Below are 13435 nucleotides of genomic sequence, written 5' to 3'. Positions count from 1 at the left end.
GAAAACTGCCTGTTGTCTCCCCCCTCACGCAGGCAGCACCCATCCTCTGATTGACACATTATCTTCTGTGAGGCTCTCGCCGCCATTGCAGTCCCTATGGTGTTTCCTGGGGCGCGTGGTCTGCTGTGTGACGCCCCACTGGGCATTGCAGACCCAGGGAGCAGAAAGCAGGAGGAAACTAAACCAACAGGCGGTCCCCACACCTTCTAACGCCCCTCCGACAAAAGCAGGGACTCAGTAGTGGACCAGTGACAGTCAGGGTGCAACCCTGCCCTTACCTGGGGACTCGAAGGAGTGAGGCCGACGTGCACCCTTGTCATCAGAACGGACACTTTGGATGTGTGGTCCCCGGTGCAGAAATGTGTCAACCATCATTCCCCATTTTTAAACTTCATTTAGCACTTTCTTTCCCCATAGTTTACACAAAGTTCCAGTAGTTTCTAGAATATTTTCCATTACATTTCAGTAAAACGGGGTTTATAGAGTGAATGTAGGCAGGAAGGATCAGGGCTGTAACATACGAGGCAGGTTTCAGAGGTGAACTTGGTCACAATAAGCTTTCCTGCAACACACCTTCATGTCGCTTTAGTATTTGCACTCGATTCTTGGTCATTCATTTGCACCTATGAGAGGAGGACAGTAAGTGATTTTAGAAATTGGAAATAATAAAATAATTTCATACTGTTAAAGTGACAGTTTTGAAACGGGTCATTTTATTTTGAGTTTGTATTGAAGAAAATACTACAACACATGCCATTTGTCGAAAGAGAGCTCAAGGTACAAAGGATAACGGTCCACATAACCATTAAAGCAGAGTTTGGAAAAGAATATCGATATGTACACATATTGGTTTATTTTTTTAACAAAAACATATTTTTTTGTCTTACTAAGTAATTTCTGAGTGTTTACCCCAATTCCCACAAATCTCTCTCTTTCCACATCTCAGAATACGACCTCGAGCCCTGTGATGACCCCGGTGTCCCTGCCTTCAGCCGACGAATCGGTTTTCACTTCGGAGTCGGGGACTCGCTGACCTTCTCCTGCTTCCCAGGGTATCGCTTAGAAGGTGCCACCAAGCTTACGTGCCTGGGTGGGGGCCGCCGTGTGTGGAGTGCACCTCTGCCAAGGTGTGTGGGTAGGTGGTCACACGCTTTCATTTCATTCATCCAGATGGGAGGGCAGGTGCAGTGTGGTCAGGACCAGGGCCCCGGGGCCGGGGGGAGGGCGCAGCCGGTGCTGGGCGGGCCACCTGCCACCTGGCAGTGTGAGACGCTGGCTGGAGCTCTGCCATCGCTGAGGTCAGCCCCTTTCAGCTCTAAGCTCTCATCACTGAAGACGAGTGACACTCAAGCATGTGTCAATCAGATTTATGAAGGGAAAATGTTTATATATAAATTGGGAAAAGGTAAAAATAAAAGCTGGAAGCGATGCTGTATTGCTGCTTTAACACAGCCTTTGGCAGTTATATTAATGAAAAGGAGTGAGTGTTTCCTGGTAGAGTGGTGGTAACCATGTGAAATAGTAGTAGCTTCATTGTTTCTTTTCAGTGGAGCTCGTTGGTTGGATGACGGCAGCACCGTCCTGCAGAGTGGGCTCTGAGAACCTGTGAATTCTGACTTAGCTTTTCCAGAATGTTCCACAGCGCAGTGGGGATCATGCTGCGGTCCCAGTGGCTTGGGTGACGCAGCGGGTTAGGTGACCATCGGCCTGAGGCCTCCACAGGCTGCTCAGTAAACACGGCATTTTCAAGCCAGCACGTGCAGAGGGTCTGGTCGTCAGCCCAGAGACAGTGTCTAGTACCTGCCACTCTGCATGTCAGGGCTTCACCATCTGTTCCTTAATGTCACGGCATGGTGACATTTGTCTAGAGATTAACCGTGCCTTAACTGGGATACTTCTCGGTTCCCAGGAAGTCCACAGTAGGTTCCATAGCAGTCCTACGAGTGACACACTAGAGGCGCGTGGGGAAGTTGTGACAATCAAATCTCTTAATCCCCAAAACGACTAGATTGTTGGCTTAGTAATTCCACATTGTTTCCATGACTCAGAATCTCTTCAATTATCAGCATCAGTTAGGAATATTATGTGATTCAATGGTAGTACTGTCTGTCTTTTGTTGTATTTTGATGAACCACAGAGAGTCGGGACTTCATCATAAAAGCAATGAAACAAGGGAACAAGAAGCAAATCATCTTTATCTCTTCCCAGGGACAGCTCGGCACATTTCTACTGTCTGGCTTTCTCCTAAAGTAGTGCTTCCTCCTGTTTTTGGTTAGGATTTTATTTGAGAATTGAATGCAAGTTTTGAACATTATCTCAAAATAAATAAATATATATATATATATATATATATATATATATATATATATACACACACACATATATATGTATATGTATATGTATATATATGTATGTGTGTGTGTGTGTGTGTGTGTATATCATCTACAGAATACTATTCTGTAGATGATCCAGGAATTCCCCGAGTTGCCTGGAATCCATATTCCTCAGGTTAGAAATTACTGAACAAGATAGTTTAAGGTCTGGGAGAAACTCAGCTCAATGAAATAAAAGTGCCGTTCTGAGGATGCAGCATTACGTAGTCTATTGATTGCAATATCCCATGTGCCATTATTCTATCTCGATTCATTATCTTTAATTGTTATTCTTGTTCTTTGGGTTCTTATATAAAGTGAGAAGTAACAAGGGTTGGAATAATCGTTAACATGTATTGAGTTCTAATTCTAGACCAAGCTCTGAGCTCTTTACATGTGTCAATTAGTTTAATCCCCAGGACGTCTCTATAAAGTGGGCACTGTTATTGTCAGTTCCATTTTACAGATGGGAACACTGAGGTACAAAACATCTAAGATCGTTGGCTGCGGTCACACAGTTGACCAGACTTTAACACAGGGTCCTGCAGCGGCTGTTCACCACTGCACGTGGGCCCTTGGGTTTGCTCTGTCTGTATGGCGCCTCTCATGACCTGCCGGTTGCTTTCTCATTTTCCTTCCAGCCCGTCTGGCTGTGAGGCACTGCAAAATAAACAGATTATCAGTGGGACTGACACCCACCAAATGACCCACATGGCACCTGGGGCTGGCCTTGTTCCTCCCTCTCTCTCATTTTCCTCATCTGTGTAGCCGCTGGTTCTGGACACTCTGTCTTGCACAAAGCTCTCTGATCAGGCCCCCTGCCCCCTCCCTGCCCGGCCCTCAAAAGGCTGTCACCTTCTGTCCTGAATATTCTCCCGGGCTCCCAAACGGACCCCAACCCATTAGTACAGCGGGTCCCAGAGACATCTATCCAAATCCAAAACCCCGTCCATCTATTCTCCTTAGCAGAGCCTGTTAGTGAGCTCCCCAGAATGCTCAGAACAGACGAGCCCCAACTGTCATGGCACACACCGCCCTTTACTCAGCGGCCGGGCTCTCCACTTCCTCACCCAACTCACTCACGCCTTCCTGCCCGACCACGGAAAGCCTGCACAGGTCCACAAATGACCATGGGCCTGTAAATGACCTTGACCTCTGAGCCTGTCTCCAGCCTGTTCCCACACTGTCATGGTGCACCCCCTTTTCTGTCAGGTTGATTCCTCATTGTGGAAGTCACCTCACAGGTTACTTCCTTGTTCCCCTCTACAGCTGAACAGGGGCCCTCTGTGATAGCCACCCCCCTGCACTAGACCTGTCTTCATCTTTCTGTCTCCCATTACGCCCCTCTCTCCCTTACGGGGAGCCACCTTCCCCCCTTAGGCCCATCTCTCCTTTACGGGGGGCACATTACCCCCATTAGGCCCAGGTCTCCTTTATGGGGGCCTCCTTCCCCCCAATAGGCCCAGGTCTCTTTACGGGGGCCTCCTTCCCCCCAGTAGGCCCAGGTCTCTTTATGGGTCCCTCCTTCCCCCCAGTAGGCCCAGGTCTCTTTACGGGGGCCTCCTTCCCCCCAGTAGACCCAGGTCTCCTTTAGGGTCCCACCTTCTCCCTCATCCCACCCTGTGCCTTCCCAGTGCTTGCTTGTCAAATACACAAAGATGCCTCTCCTTAGAAGCTTCCCTCTTGATCTCAAAAGCTGGATTCATCAGTACTCAGTGTCCATGTTCCTTCCTTTAAAACCACAGTACACGGTGGCCTGCCCATGGCCCAGAGTGACAGCTCCTTTCTGAAATGAGAGGGGCGCTGGTGGAATGGTGAGTGATAAGCTTGCAGTTTCATCTTTCCTGACAACCACTTGGTCTTCAGTAGAATCTCCAGAGACCACCTGAGCTGAGAACTGCTTTTCTCTTTATCCTTCTATTCACAAATGAAAGAGAAGTAATGTTTTTATTAGTGTTTATTCGTTGTGGGGCAGCTTTGCCTGATTATTTATGTAGGGCACTGGAAATGGTATCAGCATGTGCCCTTGATGCAAAACCCACTAGAAATATGCAGGCCATGTCTGGTGCCACCACTTGTGTTGCATTATATGTGTATGGTCAGTATTTTGTTTTAAATTTGGGAGTTACAGAAAAAGGTGCCAAAAGTGGTTTCAATGAAGATGGTTTCTGTTGATATGGCTGAGTAGCCTATAAATCAGGACAGCTTCAGGTGAGGTTTGATCAAGGTGACCAAGTTACCCAGGGCCTGAAGCCTCATCCCTCTCTGTTTTGTTGGCCTGGGTGTTGGCTTGACCCTCAGGCTCCACAGGCCCCTGGGGACGCCCAGGCAGCTCCCTGCACCCCTTCCCTGAGGGGCCACCCCAGACCAGGCGCTCATGTGATCACACAACACAGTCCTCACAACTTGCTGCCAGGACACAGCTTCCCAAGTAGCTTCTGGGCATGGCCTGGGCTTCCTCTGATTGACCCAGATAAGAGTCACATGCCTGTTCCTGGCCATTCACTGTCCAGTAAGGCCTGGTGCCTTAGGCTACTTAGAAGCCGATCTGCTCAGCTGTTAAATAGTAAAGAAAACTACACATTTTTGTGATCTTTGGTGATATTGCATATACTTTGTTGTATCTTGGTGGTAAAAGCAGAGACAAAGTTAGAGCACAGGTACAGTGGACATGACATCCCCTAGAATTCTCTAACATTGCATCTGTGAACACACAATTCTGAACACTTTTTTTCGGACCTACTTATTCACATCAGAATAATTACTAAGTAATGTTGCTGAGAATATTTTTAAAAATCAATGAAAATGAGTGTTACCTTCTTGTTGAATATCTGAATTCTATTTAATGTCCTTGGATGGAATAAAATGAGAAAAAAAATCTACACTCTTAGTCTGACTTGGTTAATGGCTTAATTTCAGAGAAGCATAGATAGTAAAGCAAAATATTTAGCCTGTGTTTTGATGACTAAATTTACCTGTAAATATTTTGACCCATTTTATTTAAACCATGTTTTCCCATACCAAGTAGTCTATTGTGTCCATTTGTTTCTTTATTCTTGTTTAAAATTTTGAAACAGTTAAAACAAATCTTTATTGCACCTTGAAGGTGAATCCAGGGATAGCATTAAATTAAGGAAATAAAGGATTATAGGATAATAAATAGATTCAAATAGGAACATTTTATGTAATTCTTAAATATTTTTGTGAATAAAAATGGGATCATGTATTTTAAACAATATAGACTTCGTGTGTGTGTGTATGTGTTTGTATATGATAGATATGTAGATAGATGATAGATTTACTAATTTGTTAGCAACCAAAAAACCTCAGTTTAATGCAGAATGAATATTTTCTATCTTGAGTTCATAGTCAAACTGTTTCCTATGTCTGTACTTTTCCAATAATGCTTCCTAAGCATATGCATAGTTAATTAATATAAATGTGTGATTTTGCAATTTCATAATGTTCTCAGAAGCCCCACAACTTCCCCAGAACTTCAGTGACTGCAGCCACACACCTCGGTGCAGCCATTGTGGTGACTGATGTCCTGTGACAGGTGAGGCGTTGTAGTGCCTCAGTGTCCTTTAGCCGGACAAGCTTCTTCAGTACTAGAATTTGAACACAGCCTCGTGTGTTAAACAGGTTGAGAGAGTGTCCATTGTCACCCACGGTGTTATAGCCAAATAAATAAAGAGCAGTGTTCTCAGTAGAATGCTAGTACTGGGTATGTTTGAATTCACGCACATCCTACAGTCAGTGCTGTGGGCCCTGGGCTCTGGCCTTCAGAACTGGTGCGAACGATGTCTGTGTTTAAAACCCTCGTCTGTGCTGTTTTATTAGGATGCCCTGCCCGACAGTTGCACAGGTAGATAGATGCTTTTGTACAGAGGAGTAACTGAAAAATCAATTGGCTTCTTTCTATTGTGTTAATTTTAATTAGTTTAGTTCCATTACAAAAATCTAAATGGCAATTCAATTTTAATTACAGTTTCAGGAGGTTCTTTATAAAAAGAGCAAATGATTTATATTAAGAAAAGTTATGTTCATTCATCTGAAAGTAATAGTAAATGCATTATTGGAAGGACTTCAAATTGATGCATCGCTTTGCTGTGGTCGTGGAGACTTACACTGGATGTCTTAAATCTAGTCCACAGAAGTTTTGAAATTCTGATGACTTAAATCTCGCAGTTTTCTGAGCACCTGCTTTTTACTGTTAGTGTCTTCTTTTCCTCAATTATTTTCTGTGCATTAGAGTCCCAGTGTTTAATATTCCTCTCAGTCTCTTTGACACATTTCACTTCTTTCATTTGAACTAATCTTGTATCCTTTGTACACTAGTAGATTGAATTCAAGACAAATTTAAGACATAATATGTGCCTCAAAAAAAGGATGCTAATATAGGGTTGCTGTGTTTCATCACAGAATATTCTGCGAAATATTAAACATTCAGAAGGATGTTTCCTACAACAGCTTCAGGTTCCTGCCTTTGGAGTCGTGTGTTTTCCTCAGAGATTATTTACTCTCTAGCAATGCAATTAACCAGTAATCCTGTGGCTGTTACACATTCTGACACAGGAGAGCCTGGGGTTCTCATCGTAGCTCTGCCTTGTCCACCTGTGAGACCTTGAGCAAGTTAATTAACCTTACTGTGCCTCAGTTTCCTCATCTGTAAAGTGAGTAGAGTGGAATGTTTTATTTATTTAATGATTACTATTTATAAAAGTAAGTTCTATGTAAGTGACAGTTAGACCAAGAGAAGAAAGAATTGCTGTGCCGTTGGGCACAGTGGGGTGACCATTTCTTTTCCCTGCAATTCCTTATTTCGGTCTTCAGGGGCGTTCTTCTAGACCAGGAATGACGGAATTTGCTTTACAGCCCCATCTTCCTACCACCTGCACCCTGTACATCCTTTAAGATTGTGTTTTTCTGTTTGGGCGTTTCCTCTTTTCCAAACAGCCCTTCATCAGGTCACTCTGTGCTCCATAGTCTTGTAGGGACGTCCCACCGTGGTGCAGTGAAGCCACACGTCCCCGGGGTCCAGCTCGTCTCCTTGTGGCCACACCCCCGCAGTTCTCGCAGATGCCCCCCTGCGTCAATCATGCCCACAAAGCCGCACGGTGTCCCCCACCTGCATCTTGTGTTGCACCTTTCTGTTCCGACCCAACGGCCCCACCAAAGAGAACGGTGAACCAGGGCCGTCATGATAAAGGGCTGATCACGTCCAGCCTTGAAATAGCCTGTCTCAGCATTGGTGTTGACATAAAATCAAAAGTACATGTGTGCACTGGAAGGGTCACTTCAGACACCCATAACTGTTAAAATCAAGGAAAGAGAGAAAAGCCAGGATTGCTAAAAGAACAAAACTGGTGTTACATGATACTCTGCATGCAGCCTTTGAGGAGTAGCAAGCAACACGATATAAATAAAACAGTCGTGCTACCTGTTGTCTGGACACATAAGTAAGACACTGTACTAGCAGAGTGTGGGGAGCGGGCTGTGAGCTGACAAGGGCCTCACAGCTGCAAGGTCCTTCCCATGGGAAGCCTGGCCTCAGCATCTTCCCAGAAAGTACAAGATAACACTAATGCAGCCACAGGCATGCACACTGGCCAATACACAAAACAGAATGTTCTAATAATATCTGCTTGTTCTGCTAATACTTGTTTGTAGGGAAAACTGTTCTAAGACTGTATACAAACTGTGTGTGAGAGAAAGATTGTGCCACTGCTCCGCCATCCGTGGGCGGTGGACGTCCCGATCCCAGCTTTTCTGTCTCGGCGTCTTTTCTCAACCTCCTCGCCCTTCCCCCTCAGGCCGAGCCCTCCCGGCCGCACGGGCTGTGGCAGCATAGACTTTTAATTTTGGTGCCAACTCAGTGTCCTCTGTAGCAATTTCCTAGTCGGGCAGAAACCTTGGTGTGAAGAGCTGCCCTGAAGCACATTACTGTTGCTGCTGGGACAGTGAAACGCTGCCCTTCTCATGGAAGTGACCGGCCGTGGTCATGTGGTCGTGGTCAGAGACATGCATTGAGTTGATGAATTGATATGGAGCATTTACTTGGAAGTTTTCCCTGTGTCTCAGAGGAATCGTTGCTTTGACACCAGTGGAGATTTTATTTCCGAGGGGCAAGTGGGAGACGCAGGAGCCGGGTGGTCAGTGGCTCCGCCCATCTCCTACAGGTGACGCCAGCCGTGGTGCTCGTCTGCCAAGGCTTGTCAGTGACAGCTGGGTAAGCACGTCCCCACCCTCGGTGCTTCTGTTTCCTGCAGACTTGCATCTGATGAACACCACTTAACATATATGTGCTTCAAGAAAATCCCAGAATCCAAATCCTAATAAAAAGAAGGGTGAAATGACATCTTTAGGTTCATTTTTTCTTTCCCACGTATCCAAATGCTAAGCTCCTCTCTCTAGACCTACCTTTTTGTTGTATTGTGAGAAATAATTCCATAGTTACTGTCTTAAATGGTAACGAGTGGTGACCGATTCTGAGTAAAAGTCCTTAGAAGCAGCACCATTCTGCAATAGACTCGTGTTATCCTAGCTTCGTCACTGTTAGCTATAAATAACATTGTGAACCACTAATTATAAAGTGTGTTCAACACCGAATAGCGTCATAACAAAGGGTACAATTCCATTCCTAAGCACTTGGAATTTGTGGCAAATCAATAATTCACCTGTACTAGTCGTGTGGCCTGCGGAAAAGCACTGCATTCTTGCGGAAAAGCACTGCATTCTTGCGGAAAAGCACTGCATTCTTGCGGAAAAGCACTGCATTCTTGCACTATTAGATGCTTCAGTTTCCTCACCTGTAAAGTGAGGTTTTTACATATCAGATGAGGAGACCGAGGATTAATGAGTCAGTGTGTGTAAGGAACTTGGGAAAGCGTGTGACACATTTTGCCATCGTCACAGTGTACACATCAGCCTCATGGTGATGCATCGTGTCCTTTGCAAATAACACTCCTGAGGCTGGAGTCTGCGGAGAAGGAAAGAACAGGACGACAGTGGTGTGCAGACCAGAAGAGAGAATTCCAACCATGGCTAGAACAAGAGAGCAGAGCCTGGTCGGAGCAAATGCCGATGGAGAGAGGGTGCAGCTCTCGCCCTCGAGGAGGAGACGCGCTTCCCTCCTGGGCTCATGGATGGAACTGATCAGAGCGCTTCTCCTGCATTTGCTGTCCTTGTGGAGTGGCCCCAGAGGACACACTGGGACTTCTCGGAGGCATCTCCATAGTTACTCAGGGTAGCAAAGCTCTGGTCCTACACTCGGGCGCACGGCCCACGGGGTCTGCACTGTGTTCAGTTAACTACCTGCCCCGTGTGCCAACCCTCCCCCCACTCTGACCCTCACTCCGTCATGCAAGAGGACCGCCCACGTCCTGAGGGCCAGATGGGGACCACAGGAAGGGCCAGGGCCCGCGTTATCCCTGTCACCTCCTGCCACGTCCACGGAGGCTCGGACCCAGCACTGTGTGACTTCCACAGAGGACAAGTAATGTGCCGAGTGCACGATGGACTGATACAGCCAAATACTGTACAGATACACATGACCAGCTACTGGAGCCGTGGGCAATGCTTCGAAAGCTTTCCTCAGACTAGAAACCAATCTGTTTGCCACCATGTCACTCCTTTCTACATCTTCAATTTCAAGATTTTATTTCAAACATATAAAGTAATGGATAAAATAACCCAAATTCGGTTTTTGAATGGTTTTCTTTCCTGGTCATTGTCAAATTCAGTTTTAAATATAAATTCCTAACATTTGACAGTAGGTTCCATATCCTGGCTGCCAGGATTTAGAGTTTCCTCTTCTATCTTCTGTGTGTCTGATGCGTTTAACAGGTTGAAAGCCCCACTGTTCCACTGTCTGCACAGCAGAAAAAGAGGGACACTGCTTCGTGGTTTTGATGTCCTTTCCATTTCATTTTGGCTGTAAGTTAAAAACACCCTGTTTCTTCAGGAAAGAAAATGTGTAAAAGAATATTCAACCAGGCCCATGAATTATTACCATTTCCCAAGGAGTTCACTTACCTAAACTGTTGCTGAATTTAAGATGTGAAGCCATATTTCTTCAACCTTAGATTGCCTGAGAATCATCCGATTGCCGACGTGAAAGGCATGCTACTTGATTCCAAGACCACCGAGCCCCGGACCTGTGTGTGAGTGCCCACGCAGCGAGCGTGGGAGACGTACGCTGGCCTTTCTCTCTGTAAAATGTTTCCGAAAAAGTGTCATTATAATTATGCAAATATGTGAATATAATTCTAATCACTATAGCTGTAATTAAAAAATATATAATCCTTCACCATTTTGTTGAGTCACTAATTTCCAGTGCTTCTTTCTCAGCACCTTCTCCGCTGCTCCCCGGCAAAGCCTGCCCTCTCGTCTGTATTTAAGGACACAAAAGGAACAAGTGAGCCCGGTTCCCATGTGATTTTGTCCCTGATTCTCTCCCAACCCTGCTCTGTGAGGACATTTTGAGATCCAAGTGTACAAACCATTCTGAGATGGTGGTGAATTGCCAGCTGTTCCCTTCCAGAAGCTGGTGTTGGAGCTGGTTTCACGAATTGTCAGCGCACAGGGGATGTCCGAGACTCAGCGTGATGGAAACAGTCAGGGGGAGGTGCCTGTCACAGCTGTGTGGCACCTTAAGTGACCCCTGTTAAGAAGCTATGAACTCTCTCACTCCCCTGACCCACGCGTTTCACTGATTTCCAGTTTCTGATCATTGTTCTTCAAACTTTTACTTTGTTGAATTTTTAAAAATCACTGTGCTTGGCCCATAGTGGGGCCAATACATTATTTCATGCAAAACCCCACGGAGCTCCCTTGTCACACACATTCACGTGCACATGCACGCACACAAACACACACACACTCGCATACACACAGACTCACACACACACTCATACACACACACACACTCATACACACACGTACACACTCACACACACACGTACACACTCACGTACACACACACTCACATACACTCACACACTCACGCACACTAGCACACTCACACACACACTCACGTACACACACAGTGACTATGATTTCATGGTCGTGCTGGGCGCACAGCTCTTAGAGCTGAAGGAGGTCTTGACCTGTTCACTTCTGCAGGTGAGGAAACGGGTGCAGGGTCCGAGTTGACGGAGCGTGGGGACCTATATTTATTTTGCTGTTTTCCCTTGATTAAAGGTTGTGTCCTGCAAAATTGAATGTGGAAGTGAATCACCATCTCCTCTGTCCTGGAGAAAGGGAGAGGGGCGTAATGCCATTGAGTGCCGCTCCGTCCGTAACAGCGAGCTCAGTGCTGTGACATTGCAGTGGGTGGTCACCTGTCGTTAGAATCCCCATTAAATGCATCCAGGTGATACCACAAACTACACATGCAGGAAAATGGCATTGAGGTGACAGTACCATTGGCATATGAGATTAGCGGGGACGTTGCACGAGGCAGAAATGAGGCATGCGGAGGGGGTGTGACTGCCCAGTGACACCACCAGGCTACTGGGACACACCGATTTGGGGGTAGAATTCTCTGTGGGATGGCGTGCTGCTTCTAGAGAGTAAGAGGCTTTCTATGGAACGAAGTAAGAAGACCCCAAAAGTGGGTGAGTGGGGATATCTTTCCTATGCTGCTGGTACATGAGCAAAAAACCCCAAAACTCACTAATCTGTATCAGTGGTATATTAATAACAGACGTACATTGAGAAAAGCAAGGGCTGTCATGCTTTTAAAGTTTTTGTCTATTAATATCAGTAATTCCACTTTTAAACCCTCTTTCCTTTTCAATGTTCTGTTTATTTTAGCTGAATGTGGAGCAAGTGTCAAAGGAAGTGAAGGAACATTGCTGTCACCAAATTTCCCATCCAATTATGATAATAACCATGAGTGTATCTATAAAATAGAAACAGAAGCAGGCAAGGGGATCCGTCTCAGAGCACAGAGCTTCCAGCTGTTTGAAGGAGATACTTTAAAGGTAAGAGGGTCTTCCTTAACTTGGCCCTGTCTTTTCCTCTCCTGGAATACAGTCTATATCCATCCACATACACTGATAGATACAGATGTACACATGCAGTCATATCTGTTTATACACACACATTTTTCCAGTTTATTTGTGCAACTGGTGTGAGAAGACGGAATGCAGTGTCACTTTGTGGCGTTCATGTGGACTTGGAAACACCTTAGTCTAAAATCTGGATCTATCTTTATTAGCTGTGTATCGTGGGCAAATTATTTAACATTTTTTAACCTTAACTTCTGAATACATGAAAAGGTACAGGGAAACCTGCCTTTGGGGCTGTTTTGAGGCTGAAACACAAGCTGTAGGCAAGTGTAGGCACGTAGCACGCGTACCATCGTTATAACGGGCAGTGCCCCCAGAACCAGCCTGCTGCAGTCACTCTCCGTTTTGACCTGTGGTCACGGTGTTCAGAGCTCTGAGTGCTCTGATGTGATTGTGGCAGCTGAGCCACTGTCACTGGGCCACAAAGCCGGGCTCCTGTGGGGAGGCCAAGCCAGGATGAGAAGCTCGTGGATCAGCTTACGTGTTCACAGATGTACGGATGTGTGGGAGTGGCCCCGCAGCAAGGTTCTGGGCGTTAGATGGCACAGAGTGTCGGGGCAGGGGACGTGCCCTGGGCGGGGGTCTGGAGCGAGCCCAGCACCCCCATTCTGGATGGACTGCGGGAAGTGATTCCAGGGCACCCAGGGCTTGCCATGATCTAAAACCCACCTGCAGCTGGAAATGTCCCGTAATTCCCACAGCTTCTGATCCTGTCACTGCTGCAGGAACCTGGGGCCCTTCCAGGGGCCAGGGGCTGGACAGTGAGCATCTGTAGAAGAGCCTCAGGACACTGGATGGCAGAGAGGCTCTGCGCTTCCAAGACTGATGCTAAACCCCGTCCAGTCCAGCCCCTGCTCGCTCCAGTGAGAAGCTAGGGATCTGTGCAGGCCACAGGGCTGGCAGGTGGCAGGAGCGGGCCATACCTCTCTTCTCAGCCCTTTGTAAACGTCTGGGCTCTTTCTGTTCAGTGCACATCTGCACGGACACTCA

The 13435-nt window shown here is 46.4% G+C and overlaps 1 protein-coding gene across 2 annotated transcripts in view; it reads left to right on the top strand.

The window, feature by feature from the left end:
* Positions 1 to 13435, top strand: part of CSMD1 (CUB and Sushi multiple domains 1) — a 1601557-nt gene that overhangs the window by 1317012 nt on the left and 271110 nt on the right. For both annotated transcript variants that reach the window (XM_074329288.1, XM_074329289.1), the window contains exons 21-22: positions 947 to 1135; positions 12189 to 12358. In XM_074329288.1, coding sequence (XP_074185389.1) covers positions 947 to 1135; positions 12189 to 12358 — 359 coding nt within the window. The remainder of the gene's footprint in view (positions 1 to 946; positions 1136 to 12188; positions 12359 to 13435) is intronic.

This window comes from Rhinolophus sinicus, linkage group LG04, assembly GCF_036562045.2.
Source record: "Rhinolophus sinicus isolate RSC01 linkage group LG04, ASM3656204v1, whole genome shotgun sequence".
In the NCBI taxonomy this organism is placed as follows: Eukaryota; Metazoa; Chordata; class Mammalia; order Chiroptera; family Rhinolophidae; genus Rhinolophus; species Rhinolophus sinicus.
The sequence above is the reverse complement of the archived record's forward strand: the minus strand, read 5'-3'. Positions and strand labels throughout refer to the sequence as shown.